The following is an 18,100-nucleotide window of genomic DNA, read 5'->3' as shown; positions in this document are numbered from 1 at the left end:
GCTGGGAGCACATACCCGCACCACTAGGTCTGCATTCTGTATATTTGTATCGAGTTATCTCTAGACACTAACCTAGCCCCGTGAGGAGGCCAAGATAATAAAACAACACACACTCCCATCCGTTATCTCTGGCTCCCTAGACAGTACCTGAAGTGGGTGGGGATGCCGCACTCTAATGGATAAGAAAGTGCCCAATCTGGTGGCCTTGCCCTGGCCTCACTCCGCCCCCGGCCCCGCCTAGCGCCTCGTTCTCCGGTCGCCGCTGGTTAAGCGGCCGGGATTGTGAGGCGCCCGGGCTAGCGTCGCCCGGGTCTAACTCCAGACCCGGCGAAGCCCTGCGGCTAGCGGAGACTCTCTGGGTCGCGGAGCCCCGGCCACCACCCCGCGATCTCCCGCTTTCGGCCTGGGTCGGCTCTCGCCTGCCGCCACTGCTCGCCTGCCGTGCGCATCAGCGCCTGCTGCCCAGGACAGCTCCGAGGTGGCCCCAGGGACATCTCCGAGGGAATCTGCGAGATGCAGCTGCCCAGGTACTGCGGGGACCGCGGGAACGTGGGTGGGGACCTCCGGCGTCGCCGACAGTAGGGCAAAGGCCTCCCCCTTCCCCCCACCCGCTGCCAGTTCCCGGAATCCCCCTTTCATTTCTCCTCCTCGGGACTCCGCCTCTTCCTGCCTGTGTTCCCTGGAGGTTCTGGGGACTCTGGCTCCTGCGACCGCGCACCCCACGGGCTGCGACCCCGCACCCCACGGGCTGTGACCTGGGGGCCGTCTCCACGCGGCGGCTCGCCCTGCACCGACGCCTTTTTTTCATCGCTCCTGCGGTGAATCCTGGTTTTTGTGGGCCCTCCATCTGCCTTCACCCAACCCGCGTCGCCTCACCCTGAGTGTGCACGGGACACCTCAGCACTAGCCACTGCCAGATCCTAGAGGGTTGACGTTCCTCGGGATCCACTCCGCCTTGCCAAGCTGGGTTACCCTCTCCAGCCTCTGGAAGCTGGGTTACCCTCTCCAGCCTCTGGGTCCGGGTCTGCGGCATTATCGCCCCCCACCCCGGCCCGCAGCAGAAACCCCAGGAGTATTTGCTCACGAGCACACGAGGTCACAGCAGCAGGCATTGGAGTGTCCTGCATCCCGACCGATGCACCCCTGGCAAAGTGGAAGATGAGAGGCGAGGGGTCACTGCCCCAGAGGCAGAAGGTGGGCAGGGGTGGGACGTTGGAAAGGCAGTGGGTGAAGAATGCTAGGATTATTGGTAGCTTGTCTTTCTATTTCAAGCAGGCTAGTAGTTGCTGCTGCAAACAGTTGGCCCCGTCGACCCATTTATTTGGTGAGCAGGCTTTACTGGGAAACTTGTGATAACCTATGAACTTTTACGTTTTAATGTTTGTTTGATGTCCTTGTTTTGCTTGGCAAGAGGTCTTACGAAACAGCCTGGGTGTCATCTAAGAAAGGTGCTAGGATTAGAAACAGAGGCTGAGTCTGCCCCCATCATGCCAGTCTCTTGTCTATAGGTCCTTCTCAGCAGCCTTAGGTGGGGTGGTGATGGTGCGGTAACAGAGCTCACCGAAAATGTCCTCATCGAATTCACCAACACACTAGAGATTGGGGCACAGGGGATGAGGCCCACCAGTTTGTCTCAGGAAATGGCTCATGTTTCACAAGTGGTCTTTCAATTTTAAGTCATAAAAAGAAAAACCCGGATGTAACTTAAAAGTTTTATTTTTAACCCGTTTATTATTTAAACATATTATTTATTTAAACATATTATTTTTTAAAAAGGAGCTGGCGATTAAGTTAGCGATAGAGGCCTTTCCTGGTAGTCTTGAAAGACTTAGCTTGGATTCCCAGGGCTGCAAATTTAATTACTTAATGTTGAGTTAAAGAAGATCCACCTGGGGTTTGGTTTGGGAAACTTAACCAAGTGTGATGGCCTGGCTGAGAGAAAACCAGAAGAGGTACCGTTCTAGAAATAAGCTACTTTTTCTTTTTCTGTTTTTTTTTTACATTTTTGTTGGTTTGTTAGGGGATAGTGGGGACTGAAACCATATCTGATGAATGACAGATACTCTATCGCTGAGCCACATCTCCAGCCCAGAAGTAAAACATACATACATACCTACATCTGCACCTACACACAGACACACAGATACACACACACACACACACACACACACACACACACACACACATATTTCAGTTGCCAGGTGTGGCAGTTCACCGTGGAACCTGCAGCCTGTAAGTTCACTCAAAACTCAAGAGACTAAGGCAAGAGGAGTTTGTGTTTGAGGTTGGTGGAGTCTGCATGGTGAGATCTTAGCTGAGAGAGAGAGAGAGAGAGAGAGAGAGAGAGAGAGAGAGAGAGAGAGAGAGGAGCTCACAAAAAAAGACCATTCCCAAATTCCAAAATAATTCTGTCACTCCCTCCTGCCCACACAAAGTCTCGCTGGACTCATTTCCTGTTACATCTCAAGGCCTTCAAACCGTTGAAGAGTCAGTGACACAAATATAATCTTTGATTATTGTTCTACCACACAAATTAAAATGGCATTGATTTTTAAGATGTACCTTAAAAGTGTGTAACCAAGTATGAAGAGTCATTCATGCCAGCACGCCTCATTCCAGGAATGTCAGAGGTGTATTCTGTCATCCACAAACTCTTCAGTGTGCAGACACAGGTGCTTGTCAGTCGTTTTTGTGGTTTTTTGGTTTTGGTTTTTTTTTGGGGGGGGGGTTGAGACAGGGTTTCTCTGTGTAACAGCCCTGGCTGTCCTGGAACTCACTCTATAGACCAGGTTGGCCTTGAACTCACAGAGATCTATCAGCTCCTGCTTCCTGAGTGCTGGGATTAAAGCTGTAATAGCCCTTCTTATCTGCAGCCAATCATGACTGCCGTTGAGCCGGGGCCCAAACTCACGTGTGAGCCACCTTCGCATCATTATCCCTTACACAAAACAGTGTGTGGTTGTTTCAATGAGATTGACACCTGTAGGCCCATATATTTTTATGCTTAGTCCCGAACTGATAAACAGTCAGAGAAGGATTAGGAGGGATGACACTGTTGGGGAAGTGTGTCCCTAGGGGTGGGCTTTGAGCTTTCAGAAGCCCACTCCAGAGCCAGTCTCTCTCTGTCTCTACTTTCTGCTGCTGTCCCAGAACCTGCCTGCATGCCACCAGGCTCCCCAACATGATAGTAATGAACTGGATAGTAACCTTTCAGAGATTGAAACTGTAAGCAAGCCATGCGGGGCTACATAGTAAGAAGCAAAAAGAAACAAACCACAAAAACAGAATGAACTACTGGCGTGCAATCCAGAAAAGAGTAAGTGAGAAGCATGTCCTATGAAGGGAGGTTGCCTGGCTTAGGAACAGTGAGAGGCAAATCGACACGGAGAACCTTCAAGGGCCTGCCTTGAAGGCGCTCACCCAGGGTTCAGAAAGAGAAACCGCAATAAGTGTAGGAGCTCAAGTCTGATGGCCGTAAGAATCTTCTCTCACATGGTTTTTCTGTTCGTGTGCTCTTTATTCTGCTGCCTCTACTCCAGGTCTCCTGTCCAAATTGTCTGTAATTTCTTAACTCTAATTCTCTGTCTCCGTTCTAATTCCAGTCTCTGTTACAAGTCTCTGCTCCAGTTCATTCTTGTTCTAATTACTCTACATTCTCTCCTCCTTCTCCATCTTACTTCTTCTCAATCTATCTCCTGCCCTGAGAAATTCCCAAGTGTAATACAAAAAACTGCAAGGAAAATTCTTAGGGACACAGGTATTCTTTGAAGATATGGAGCAAAACAAAGCACCTAGTTTGTAGCTAACGGCGGCTGCAGCTGTGAAGGGGTTAGTCAGTTGGGAGCTATTGGTCTCTTGAAGGACTGAGCTAGAACAAGGACAGACACACCTGCAATACCTCTCTAATTCATCATAAATCCACTGAGGGGCTTAGATTCTACAAGGCCAGACACCTGCAATTTCATAAGTAAAATCTTGAGTGTTCCAGTTGTGATCCAGGACACATGTCTGGCTGGCTGGCTCTGTCAGTAAGGCTAATGATAGAGAACAGGCTTCTGAGTTTCTCACGGTGGTGTGGAGAACGTAGTGTAAAGAGAAGTCATCTTTTTGACCATCCCGAAATGTGTGCGTCCGTAAGATTGAGATGTATTTATGAGATTACATGTGCACGTTACGTGAAAATGCATGGGGGTGGGGAGCTATCATAGCTGTCATTGTACAAACAAAGCAGCAGTTCTCAGAGTCAGGGCCCCGCCGGCTCAGCCGGGCAGGCTTCCTCCATCTGAGAGTAATTTCTCGGGTGGATTGACATCTGAGCCATCAATCGCTATGAACTGTAGTTGCTTCTGACAGTAGACCAAGGGTGAGGAATTGGGGTGGGGATGGGGGTTCAGGAAGGGGTGGATGTCATTGGAAATTTTTATTTCTGGAACCAACAGGAAGATGAACACATTAGAGAGCCTAGAAGCCAGTTTATAAACTGGATATCCTTAAACTTTATCTTAGTTTTTATTTTTAATTCAGATATTCTTAAACATTTCTTATTCTTTAAGATTTAACCATACTCTGAGCACTAGAAACTGTTCTACAAGTCAACAAAACTCTTGAACATTTTTTTTATAATCACCAGGAAGGAAGCAGGTGGGCAGATGTGGCCTTTTCTTTTTCTCACAGAGGAGCAGTGGTCCTTTGTGTGGGCAGAGACCAGCAAGCGGGGAAAGGTGCTCCAAGGTTCTGCCCCAGTTGGAGAACATCCCAGGCTGAATGGTTGACGTCATTTGCCTCTCCTCTCCTGGCAGTGAGCAGCATACCAGACACGAGTCTCTGTGGAGAAAACACGCACAGAGTTCTGGAGCAGGCCACGCTCTCTTGTGTGCCTTCTCCCCGGCTCCATACGAGCTCCTCCTTCAGGGACATGAAGCTTCCCTTGCTCTCCGTCCAAGCAGAGTCAGGCTGAGATATGAGAAAAGAAGCTGTGAGATTCTATATGAGATTCCAGTGCACTTCTTCACAATAGCAGTAATGAAAGCCAGACACGTGCAGCAGAGAGGGCTGGGAGGCCGAGGAAAGATAGGGTAGCATGCAAGGAGTCTTACTTTAAAATATCTATAAGGGACTGGGCTGTAGTTCCCCTTGGTAGAGTGCTGGCCTAGTATGCATGAGGCCTGCTAGGTTTGATCCCATCTACCTGGTGACACGCCTATCACCCTAGCATTCAGGGAGTTGGAGGCAGAAGGATCAGAAACTCAGGGTCATCCTTGTCCATAGGCATAGGTTTAATGTGTGTGTGTGTGTGTGTGTGTGTGTGTGTGTGTGTGTGTGTGTGTGTGTGTGAGTGAGTGATAGCTTTTGGCTGATATATATTTATATCTTGGAGCTGAAGAATTTCCTTATAAGTTGATAAAATGGAATTCATTCTGGAATATTGACTAGCATGGTCTTGTTCAGGTACCCGTAGTGAGCTCATAATTGCAGTGAGTCTGTCCTGTGTAGAAGAGTTTTCCCTAGTCCTCCTGCTCCTGGCTCCCTTCATGCTTCCCTGAACCTTGGGAGGAGGACACATGATCTAGATGTCCCACTTACTCTCCGCCGTGGCCAGCTGTGAGTATGTGTTAACCGTCACCCTCCCCGGGCCACTGCTCGGAGATGCTCCCTGAGGACCGAGGCTGCGCTCATCTGTGGTAGAAAGACGCTTTGATACTGTGTCCATGTAGCAGAAGGAGAGTAGCATTTCATCCCTGCTAGGGAAGAAATTGTTTTCTTTATGAGAGTGGCCTCAGGGAGGTTGGCTATGCACCAGTAGATGGCCCAACAGCCATTCTTGTATGGGGAGCACAAATTGGACCCAGTAAGTTATTTTTTTAAAAAAAGCTGTTGAGAGTTGGGGAGGGGTATGGGTCTGAGAGATCAGCTTCCTATTAATCAAAATCCATCATATGCATATATAAATCTTTCAATAAAAATACTGCATCAGGATTTTAAATCACTACAGCAAACTCAAAGAGGAAATGGATGCAGGAGACTGCCCGTGAGTGGAAGACAGGGACACAGTCACAGAAGCCACGAGTCAGGGGAGAGCATGGGAAACAGTGGCAAAATGAATGTATATATTTTATTTTTAAAATTAGATTTATTTATTTTGTTTTATGTGTATTTTCCCTGCATATATGCATTGCGCTATGTGCATGGTTAATTCCCACAGAGGTCAGAAGAGGGAGTCAGATCCTCTAGAACTGGAATTACAGATGGTTGTGAGCCTTCATGTGGGATTAGAACCTGGGTTCTCTGCAAGAATAACAAGGCCTCTCAACTGCTGAGTCTTCTCTACAACCCCCAAATATGTTCTTTGTTTGTTTGTTTGTTTTTTGATTTTTAGAGTTAGGGTCTCTCTGTGTAACAGTCCTAGCAGTCCTGGAACCAGCTCTGTAGATCAGGGTGGCCTCGAACTCACAGAGATCCGCCCGCCTCTGCCTCCAGAGTGCTGGGATTAAAGGCATGCGCCACCTCTGCCCCGCTTGAATAAAGATATTTTAACTCTAGAAAGATTTGATTTAAACCCAAATGAAAGCAGAGGAAAGACACAAAGATCAAATCAATTAGAAGACTCTTCTAGAAGACAGAGTACAATCACATGCTTAGGATAGTTGGAATCCTTCATACAGCAAAAGTCACAAGTACAACAGAAAGTGCACATGAAAATAGCACAAAGGAAATACCACTGGGGCAAAGACAAAGACATGCTGGCATAAAAATATAATAAACTAGCCATGTTCTAAAAGAATGGCATGACCGCTCAGCTCAAGAGGTCGTAAAGGATTCCCTTCAATGAAAAAGAACTAGTCAGGGATGCAGGAAGAAAAGTAAAGGAGGAAAAACCAAGCAGACAAACCAAAAAGCCCAACTGCCCCCAGAGTTTGCCAGAATCAGTGGCTCTGAAGGACACACAGGGGGAGCTTTGTCTGCTCAGCGTGCCATTCAGGTTGAAAGTCAGTGGTCAGACCTCAAATATGAAAGGCTGGTGGGGGTGGGGTGGGCAACAAACTAGAAAATAAAAGTGGAGACAAGTGGAGATCATGAACAAGGTCAGGATGAAAGCTTGGGCAGTTTTGTCTCAGTGCAGGACAGATCCGCCCGCCCGGGCACAGGTCGGCTTAGAAGCCAAGAGAGCGCTCTGCTGGGCCCTCACTGAGCCTTCGGTGGCCATGCATGGAGGTGGGGAGGATAAGCAGGATCAAGTCTGGTGGCTGGAAAGTGACACAAACCAAGATGGTCCTCAGGCAGAATGTTCCCATCAGAAAGCAAAATCTCGGGCTGGGGAGGTGGCTCCGTAGTTAAAGAGTTTGTCACTCAAGCAGGGGTCTGTATTCAATCCCCTAGAACCCAGTTTTTAAAAAAAGGGGGGGGGGCACAGCCCTGCAATCCTAGCTCTGGGTGAATGACACGGGTGGGGGATGCCTTGGCACCCTGGGCAGCCAAAGCAGCCTTATCTGTAGGCGCCAGGCTCTCAGTGAGAGACTGCCTCAGCGAAACGAGGTGAGGCTGCCCTTGAGCATTCTGGCTCAAGGAGCCCACCGCTCCTGTGGAGTCATCTGTCTCTCTAAATAAGATTTCTTGCTGCCTGCCAAAAATAAACACAGTGAAAGAGTGATCGAGAAAGACACCCCACATCGACCTCCGGCCTCCACACGCATCCACACACGCATTGACCTCCGGCCTCCACATGCATCCACACACATCGACCTCCGGCCTCCACATGCATCCACACACATCGACCTCCGGCCTCCACACGCATCCACACACACATCGGCCCCTGGCCTGCACACACATCCTCACACACATCCGTCCCTGGCCTCCGCATACCAGCTCACACAAACCTGATCACACCTGCACTCAAACCAAGAAAAACCAGCCATTCCAGTATTTCTCAAGCCGTAAAAGGTGTTGTGAGGCTCCTGATAATCGTTTGTTGGGAAGATTAAGTTACTTACCTAATAATATTTGGATCTAAGTAGCAACTTACCTCTGTGGAAAACTCTCCAAGGTTCAGAAAAGGATGTATGGTCTTTTTGTGACCGTTTTGTAGCCATTTTTACTTTTTCCATGTTTTTATTTTTTTTTCCGTACCAAAGGATGCAAAGAGGATCCTGGGGGCGAGGAGGTGCTCTTGGTGGTGGTGGGGGGGAAGTGCATTGGGGGATGGGAGGTGCACTGGGGGGGAAAAGCACTGGGGGTGGGAAGTGCATTGGGGAGAGTGCACGGGGGGGGGGGGGGGGCGGCGGTTGCTGCTGGTCCCCACAGGTGTAAAGTGTGGGTTCTGCCTCCGTGAGGACTCTCGGCATGAGTGAATATAGGCCTGACATGCTTTGCTCCTTCCTGTTAGCTCCCTCATTCCCTTTTCTAAGGACCCACCCTCCTGTAGCCAACTGGCCATGTCCTGTAGCTGACTGGCCATGTTGAGATATCTGCAGACCTCTGTTGTAAGTCTGCTAGTGTCTGGGGGGGTATATCAACTTGTTCCCACCCAGACTCCAGCCAGTTTCCCATTAGTAAAAGAACAAATGGTCCCAGTCCATCCATCTCTGGGCTGCAGCACCCCACCTCCTGGCGCTTGCCTCGGGAGGGCTTCAGTGGAACAATGAGATCCCGCTGCTGTGACCTAGTTGGCACCCAAACATGGAGCAATAGCATTCCTGAGTCCTGGTTAGCCCATCTTGCTTTGGGAAGAGAAAAGATCTCGGATAAGAACTGGAGCTTTGCGCCCTGAATGCAACACCCCCACCATTAGAGTGGGCTAAAAAAAAAAACATAGTCAAAGGTACCTTAGGAATCTTAAGACAGGAGAAGGTGAAACCAAGTGTGGAGTCCTTCTACATCCAAGGCCCTGAGACTGACAGGGGCTGACTCCAGAGAGGAGACAATAAGAGCTTTATTTTAGGAAGACCAAACTGTTTGGGGTCAGGGAGACTTTTCAGGGGCTCGGTTAAGAATTCAGGCAGGACTCCAGCACTGGAAACTAGAGTCAACAAAGAAGGATTTAGTTAGAAGCCATCTGGTATGAAACGGAGCCTGGTTTGCCTGGAGCAAAGCAAGAGAGAAGATTTTTCTTGGTCCAGAGAGAGAAGAAGAGTGTGTGGTGTGTGTGTGTGTGTGTGTGTGTGTGTGTGTTTGCACGTGTGTGCATGTGTGTATATGCACATGTGTGTGTGTCTGTGCTCCCACTACTGAAGCGACTGAGTCTTGCTTGAAATACATCATGAAAACAAAGACCCATCACCATCAGAAAAACAAGAAGGCCAAGGGTGCAGGCAGGTGTCCAGATGCAATGAGTCATCTCAGATGAGACCATGAAAGTGTCCCCTGCATCCAGGAGACTCCTAGCCATGCACGCTCTTCCGTGGGGTTGTGATGGGAAGTGATGACACGCATCACAAGGCTCTCCCAAATGATGCTTCCACAGGAGAGTGGGAAGGTGATGGGATATCTCTGCAGAAGGGCTGAGCTGAATTTTAACCTGGAGTCTCATTGTTTGTAGCTTAAGCTGAGTCAGCCATTTTGTGATCCTTTTTCCTTTTGGTTTCCATCTCAGAGAGTTTTATTTTGGGGTGGGGGGACCAAAGAATCTCTCTGTGACCTCTAAGAGAGAGAATAAATAAGATCAAATGGGGCTCCTTTAAATCTTAGAAACCCCTGTCTCACCTTGGAGTGGGGAAGCTTTCGAAGATTCAAATCCCAGAAACTGAGAAAATATAGTCATTCCTTGATAACCTCGGGAGTCAGTTCCAGAGAATCTTGGAATACCAAACTCCAAAGATGCTTAAACCCGTGTATAAGATGCTGTCATATAACATAACACCCATCCTCACTGGGCACGGAGGTGTGCAGCCAGAATCCCGGTACTCAGGAAGTAGGAGGCAAGAGGATCTTCCACATTCAAAGCCAGCCTGATTTACATGGCGAGATCTTGTCTTAGAAGACCAAAAATCGAAGACAGGCCCAAGGCAGCAACCTCAATGGAAGACGCCCCAAGCAGGCAATCTTTGTGGGAATAGACCTAAACGACACCTGGTATTGCAGAGCAAACCCCAGGAATGCCGAGCAATCTCCAGGAACACGGAGTGACCAATGGGATGGCCAGTGGAGTGACTGGAACTGTGGCCCTGACTGCACCACAAGGAGCAACCATCTGAGCCTTGGATCTACTGGCACCTGGAAGACTGGCCACCAGAGTCACAAACAGACCCAGCCACACCAGTCAGAGGAAAAGATGGGTAGACAAGATAAGAACATACTTGGAACACCACAAAGGGCAACACCACACCAATAAAAGCTAGTGACCTTATAACAAGACTTGAACAACCAATTAGAGATGAAGCAGAAGAAAATGACCTAAAAAATAACTTTAGGAGAATGTTTGAGGCCCTTAAAAAGGAAATGAAGAATGAAATAGAGGAAAAGACAAACAAAAAATTGGAAGAAATCAACAAATCCCTTAAAGAAAACCAAAAAAAAGCAATCAAACAATTAAAAAAAACTATTCATGACTTGAAAACTGAAATATAAACAATAAAAAACACAAGCCAAGAGAATTATAGATATAGAAATTATGAGAAAACAATCAGGAACCACAAATGAAAGCATAAACAGCGGAATACAAAAGATGGAAGAGAGACTCTCAAGGGCTGAAGATACAATAGAGGAAATAGACTCATCGGTCAAAGAAAACATTAAATCTAACAAAATCTTAACACAAAATATCCAGGAAATATGGGACACAATGAAAAGACCAAACCTAAGAATAATAAGGATAGAATAAGAACTCTAGCTCAAAGGCATAGAAAATATAGTCAACAAAATCATAGAAGAGGAAAGTTCATAGCACTAAACGCCTACATAAAGAAGCTGGAAAAATCCCACACTAGTGAATTAACAGAACATTTGAAAACTTTAGAACAAAAAGAAACAAACATCCAGGAGAACTAGATGGCAGGAAATAATCAAATTAAAAGGTAAAATAAACAAGATGGAGACAAAGAAAACAATACAAAGAATCAATGAGACAGAGTTGGTTTTTTGAGAAAAATCAACAAAACAGACAAACCTTTATCCAAACTAACCAAAAGGCAGAGAGAGAATATCCAGATTAACAAAATCAGAAATGAAAAGGGGGATATAAACAACAGACATGAGACATGGAGAAAATTCAGAGAATCATTAGATCATATTTTGAAAACCTGCACTCCACAAAATTGGAAAACTTAAAGGAAATGGACAACTTTCTGGATAAATATCACTTACCAAAATTAAATCAAGACAAGATAAGCAAAGTAAATAGACCTATAACTCCTAAAGAAATAGAAACAGTCGTTAAAAATCTTCCAAGCAAAAAAAGCCCAGGACCAGATGGTTTCAGCTCAGAGTTCAACAAGATTTTCAAAGAAGAACTAATACCAATACTCCTCAAATTGTTCCACACAATAGAAACAGAAGGAACATTGCCAAACTCTTTTTATCAGACTACAATTACCCTGACACCCAAACCACAGAAAGACCTCACTAAGAAAGAGAATTACAGACCAATCTCACTCATGAACATTTATGCAAAAGTACTCAATAAAAATACTGGCAAATCAAATCCAAGAATGAATCAGAACCATCATCCACCATGATCAAGTTAACTTCATCCCAGAGATGCAGGGATGGTTCAACAGACAAAAATCGGTCAACGTAATCCACCATATAAACAAACTGAAAAATAAAAACCACACGATCATCTCATTAGATGCTGAAAAAGCATTTGACAAAATACAACATCGCTTCATGATAAAGGTCTTGGAGAAAGCAGGGATACAAGGAACATACCTAAACATAATAAAGGTAATATACAGCAAGCCAACAGCCAACATCAAACTAAATGAAGAGAAACTCCCAGCAATCCCACTGAAATCAGGAACAAGACAAGGTTGTCCACTCCATATCTATTCAATATAGTTCTTGAGGTTCTAGTTAGAGCATTAAGAAAACAAAAGGAGGTCAAGGGGATACAAATCGGAAAAAGAAGTCAAACTCTCACTGTTTGCTGATGACATGATAGTTTACATATGCAACCCCAAAAAATTCTACCAAGCAACTTCTACAACTCATAAAAACCTTCAGTAATGTAGCAGGATACAAGATTAACTCAAAAAAAAAAATCAGTAGCCCTCCTTTACACAGATGATTAATGGTCTGAGAAAGAAATCAGAGAAATATCACCCTTCACAATAGCCACAAATAGCATAAAATATCTCTGAGTAACTCTAACCAAACAAGTGATGACCTGCATGACAAGAATTTTAAATCTTGAAGAAAGAAATTGAAGAAGACACCAGAAAATGGAAAGATCTCTCATGCTCTTGAGTAAGTAGAATTAACATAGGAAAAATGGCAGTCTTACCAAAAGCAATCTACAGATTCAATGTAATGCCCATCAAAATCCCAGAAAAATTCTTCACAGACCTCAAAAGACTGGAAAAACGAAAAACCCAGGAAAGCCGAAACAATCCTGTACAATAACGGACCTTCTGAAAGCATCACAATCCCCGACTTCAACTCTACTACAGAGCTACAGTACTGAAAACAGCCTGGGATTGGCATAAAAACAGACAGGAGGACCAATGGAACCAAATAGAAAACCCGGATATCAATCCACACATCTTTGAACACCTGATTTTTGACAAAGAAGCAAAAACTATAAAATGGAAAAAAAGAAAGCATATTTAACAAATGGTGCTGGCATAACTGGATATCAACATGTAGAAGAATGAAAATAGATCCATATCTATTGCCATGCACAAAACTCAAGTCCAAATGGATCAAAGACCTCATGAACCTCATAGAAGAGAAACTGGAAAGTACACTTGAACGCATTGACACAGGAAACCAATAAATATATATACTTTCTAAGTATAACCCCAGTAGTACAGACACTGAGAGCAACAACTAAAAAATGGGACCTCCTGAAACTGAAAAACTTCTGTAAAGCAATGGACACAGTCAACAAGGCAAAACAGCAGCCTACAGAATGGGAAAGATCTTTACCAACCCCACATCGGACAGAGGGCTGATCTCCAAAATATACAAAAAACTCAAGAATTTGGTCATCAAAAGAACAAATAATCCAATAAAAAATGGAGTACAGACCTAAACAGAGAACTCTCAACAGAGGAATCTAAAATGGCTGAAAGACACTTAAAGAAATGCTCAACATCCTTATTCATCAGAGAAATGCAAATCAAAACAACTCTGAGATTCCATCTTACACCAGTAAAAAATGGCCAAGATCAAAAACAATGATGACAACTTATGCTGGAGAGGCTGTGGGGGAAAGAGAACACTCCTCCATTGCTGGTGGGAGTGCAAGCTCGTACAGCTTCTTTGGATATCAGTATGGTGATTTCTCAGAAAATTAGGAAACAGCCTTCTCAGGACCCAGCAATATCACTTTTGGGTATATATCCAAAGGATGCTCAATTGTGCCACAAGGATATGTGCTCAACTATGTTCATAGCAGCATTGTTTGTCACAGCCAGAACCTGGAAACAACCAAAATGCCCCTTGACTGAAGAATGGATAAGGAAAATGTGGGACATTTACACAATGGAGTACCACACAGCAGAAAAAAACAATGACATCTTGAAATTTGCGGGCAAATGGATGAAGCTAGAAAACATCATATTGAGTGAGGTAACCCAGACCCAGAAAGACAATTGTCATATGTACTAACTCATCAGTGGCTTTTAGACATAAGACAAAGAAAACCGGCCTACAAATCACAATCCCACGGAACCTAGACAACAGTGAGGACCCTAAAAGAGACATACTTGGGTCTAATCTACATGGGAAGTAGAAAAAGACAAGATCTCCTGAATAAATTGGGACCATGGGGACCCTGAGAGAGGGTTGAAGGGGAGGAGGGAGGCAGGGAGTGGAGCAGAGAAAATGTATAGCTCAATAAAATCAATTTAAAAATCATGTCTAAACTACATGTACTACCTAGTACAATTCAGATGATATGTAAACAGTTACATTGTATTGTTTAGGGAATACTGAAAAGAAAAACAATTGTTTGAACCAATTCAATACAGACAATTTCTTTTTCTGGTATTTTTGATCCACAGCTGGTCAAATCCACTGATGCCAAATCCACGGATAAGGAGGGACAATTGTAGCTTTCCATATGGAAGCATGAACACCAGGAACTCCCAAATGATTTACACACACACACACACACACACACACACGAATGCACATGCCAGCACTTGCAATCAAAAAGCAGGCAGAGAACTCTCTAGAAAAAGAAAAAAGAATGTGATTCATACCATGAATTGTCACGTTCTCATACTTAGAAAGTCCCTGCCAAAAAAATAAATAAATAAATCAGTAGAAGTGGAAGAAAGAGTTGGCAGAAAAAGAATGGTGCACAGCCTTCAAATGTGTGGAAAGATACTTAACTCTCACCAGAACAAGAGATAAAAACTAATATTAGGAAAGAGGTTTTTTATTTATAAATTTGATAAAAAAAAAAAAAGTTAAACCAAGGGTTGGATGCCGTGGAGAGGGTGTGGAGGGCAAACCCCTCTGTGAATTGGTACAGCTGTAGAGGCCAACGGCAAGACCATTTCTGTCAAAGTTGGAATGTTTAGCCCCTCACCTAGGCGCTACTGTTTGCCCCCCGGCCCAGCTTTTACTGTCTTCCCCTAGGCGCCTGCCCTGCAGGCACACGCCACCACCCTAGCTGAGTTTGGACATGTGATATAATGACGTAATGAAAGCCATGTGTCCTCAGTCCCGCCCCGAAGCCTCTGTGGCCTGGAGGTGTCATTTCGCTGTCTGTCATAGCTCTTCAAATGGGACTTCTCCGTACAAGCTCATGCTGGTCTTGTGTTTTCTCTTTAATGTCCGAGTGGTAATGCCTCCCTGTTGCTAGCAGGAGGCCCTGAACGTTCCCTGCTGGGTGGGTGTACATCTTGTTCACATGTGTGTATCTAGACAGTATTAAAATCTTCCTGTGTTGTTCCCTGTAGTAACCTAATAGCCGTATACCACGGTCTTCACTCATTTTCTGCAAGAATAATAGAACATCTCAGACTGGGTAATTTTTAATAAGCAGAGGAATCCAATATCACAACCACAGCAGAAAGGACTGGACCAGAGCAAGACCAAATCCCAATACCAAATCCTAAAGTTCCACATCTGGCATCTAGGGTCCTTGATGTTATCACCTGAGCTATTACAGTCTTGGGCAGCCCTGCCCCTCCAGTTCTGCCTGTGGTACACATGACCTTCTCCTTGGACCAGCTCCAACTTGCCCCCTGCAGCTTTCCTTGGTGAACATCCCACATTTTTGATGTCTTTGATAACCTAAGCCCAATGTGGGCTTGACCCCCACAGCTTCACTCAGGACATGAATGCTAGAAACACATGCTATACCCGCCCCCCTCAGGACTGGTAGAAGACTCCATTAATCCACGCACTCTTGGGTCTTGCATTCCTGCAAAAACAGCACCACACAGAACACCAAGATCTGCTGCCACCTTGAGATGCAGGCTGGCCTCCCTGGGCGGCAGCTGCTGTCCTAGGCAGCAGTTTTGCAATGGGGCATGGGGGTGGGGGTACCTCTCCAGTGGCTTTCTTTTCCCAGTGGAACGCATTGTTATAGCCCTGGCACTCGGCGGGCGGCGTCTTGCCTTCAGGATAACTTTATGATCCTAGCTGAGTGCAAACTCCCTGGCTTCTCTTTAGTGGCGCTAACATCTTTAACAGATGCCAGTGTCACCCACACCCACCTTGCCTGCAAGCAGCTTTCAGCGCGCTGCCTTCCTTGCCAGGCTGTGTGTTTCTCCATGTTTTTCAGAATCACCTGCTGCTTTCTTTCAGCACAGACGTGGATGAGAGCGGTGAGCAGTAACCATAGCAGTCTGCATGCGCATCCTGTCTTTAATTAAGACGTCCTCCTTCAAACAAATCAGCCTGTGACTTCCAACGCAGCCTCCTCTGGCCACAGGCAGATTCTTTGCCAGACTGCAGCACAAATAACCTTTAGCCAGATTCCCTAAAGAGTCCTTGTTCCTCTCTGAAACCATATGAGTAGAGTCTCTACTGCTTGTGTATCTGAGAGCATTTTGGCCTTCCAAATTCCTATTAAAGCTTTAAGCACTTAATAGGCACTTAAAAGCTTCTGTCGCCAACAGCTCCAAAGTCTTCCACATTCCTCCGGAAAACCCTCCCCAAGACTTAGGAACCACACCGTCAAGGTTGTAACAGCAATGGCTAGTCTTGTGACTAGTATTCTGTTTTAGTTACTTTTCTCCCGGCTGTAACCAAATACCTGGTCAGAAACAAACGGAAGGAGAGGATTGCGTTGGTTCACACTTTGAGAGGGGCTAATCCATCATGGCGGGGAACACATGGCAGAACCAGCAATGGGAAATTTCATAAGTGATAGCGTGTCCATAGAGGCATACTGAAAAACTATAGTTTAAAAACAAGAGCATTTTCTCTAGTGGAAAGACCTCTCAAATTTATTTTTTAGGAGAAAAAAATTAAGTAGGAAATGGTTGAATATTCTACCTCTTGTCTGAAAGAAAGGGAAATTCATTTAGCCAGGAGGGTGGTGCCTGTCTGTAATCTTAACACTCGGAAGGCTGAGCTAGGAGGCTTGTTCAAGTTCAAGGCAGCCTGTGTCACATAGTAATAACATAGGTGCTAGAGAGATGTCTCAGCAGTTAGAACTTACAGAAGATTCACATTCAATCCTCAGCACCCACAAAGGGAGGCTCATAACCGCCTGTAACTCCAGCTCCTTGGGCCTCCACAGGCGTGCCTGCTCACATACACATACCCACACACAGACACAGTCAGATTTGTTAATTTAATTTTTTAATAATTAAAAATAAATTAACCCAATACTCATTGTCTATTCAAACATTTAAGCTTTAAAAAAAATCTCCTTAGCTAGGGATCCTTACCACAAGCTGGAAGAAGAGCTGAGCAAATTGATGGTCCACTCCCAAGGAACTAGGGAAGATAAAACCAGGAATTTGGCTGCCTTGTCCCTGCTGGCTTCAAACTCCCTATGTAGCTGAAGATGACCTTGAACTTCTGATCCTCTCCCCATCTCTCTGGGTGCTTAGATGACAGATGTACCCCAGCACACTGAGTCTATGCCAGGCTGGCTACCAGTCCGGGTCTACCAACAGAACCACATCTGTAGCTCGAATTCCACCAGTTCTTACTTGCCTTTTATTATTGCGTGTGTGGTGTGTGTGACGATATAATTGGGTGCTTCTGAATTTTGATCACCTCAATATTATTTTTTTTCCAGATGTGAGAGCAGAGGAAGGACTTACGGACTCACCAGGATGCTTTCCGACCGCGCCTTCTCTGCCGTCAGTTTCTGTAACCTGTGTCTTGGGGGTAAGCGTTACTCTTCATCTCACAGCTGTTAGAGGAGCAAGCCTGTGTCTGGGTCACCACACAGCCCTGGTGTGGTTTGACACACCAGTGTCCATGGCTGGAGGACCCAGATCCGCATGACCTATATCAGGCACCCGTGGTTTTCTGCCTGTTAATTTGAGTAAAGCCAGAATAATGTAAGGTACAATCATTTTAGGGAAACACCCTTGTTTCTAACCGAAGGGCGGTTGCTCTAAGTCTGACCCACAGTGGAGTGGAGAGGACAACCCCTTTATCTCTTTCCATGGACACAAAATTGGAAATCCAGCCCTGAACTTGGGGTTATGCAGTTCATTCATTTTATTTAAGACCTTTTCTTCACTGCAGTTCTGTTTTCTCCCACCCCTTCTCCTTCTCCTTCTTGACTGTTTCACTGACAGGTCATCTGTCCCTTCGTTTGTCCTTAGGGACTCCTGAGTGTGACAATTGTCCCAGTATAGGTATCCATGGATAATGTGTGCCACCCATGGTCTCCACCTTCTGTAAAATGCCGGGAATCCCACTCCCCTTAAGTCATTACCAGATCTGGAAATAAATGCCCCCCCTTAATTTAAGCCTGCTCCGAGGGGACAGCACTCACTAGTTCCCAACCCAAACCCCTCTCTTC

The 18,100-nt window shown here is 45.6% G+C and overlaps 1 protein-coding gene across 1 annotated transcript in view; it reads left to right on the top strand.

Moving 5' to 3' along the window:
• Positions 1-229: 229 nt before the first annotated feature.
• The window catches only part of Ifnar2 (interferon alpha and beta receptor subunit 2), a 38,324-nt gene continuing 20,453 nt past the window's right edge, over positions 230-18,100 (top strand). The window contains exons 1-2 of the mRNA XM_038345042.1: positions 230-527; positions 17,363-17,454. Coding sequence (XP_038200970.1) covers positions 514-527; positions 17,363-17,454 — 106 coding nt within the window. The 5' untranslated portion in view covers positions 230-513. The remainder of the gene's footprint in view (positions 528-17,362; positions 17,455-18,100) is intronic.

The sequence above is a fragment of the Arvicola amphibius genome, chromosome 10, assembly GCF_903992535.2.
Source record: "Arvicola amphibius chromosome 10, mArvAmp1.2, whole genome shotgun sequence".
Lineage (NCBI taxonomy): Eukaryota > Metazoa > Chordata > Mammalia > Rodentia > Cricetidae > Arvicola > Arvicola amphibius.
The sequence above is the reverse complement of the archived record's forward strand: the minus strand, read 5'-3'. Positions and strand labels throughout refer to the sequence as shown.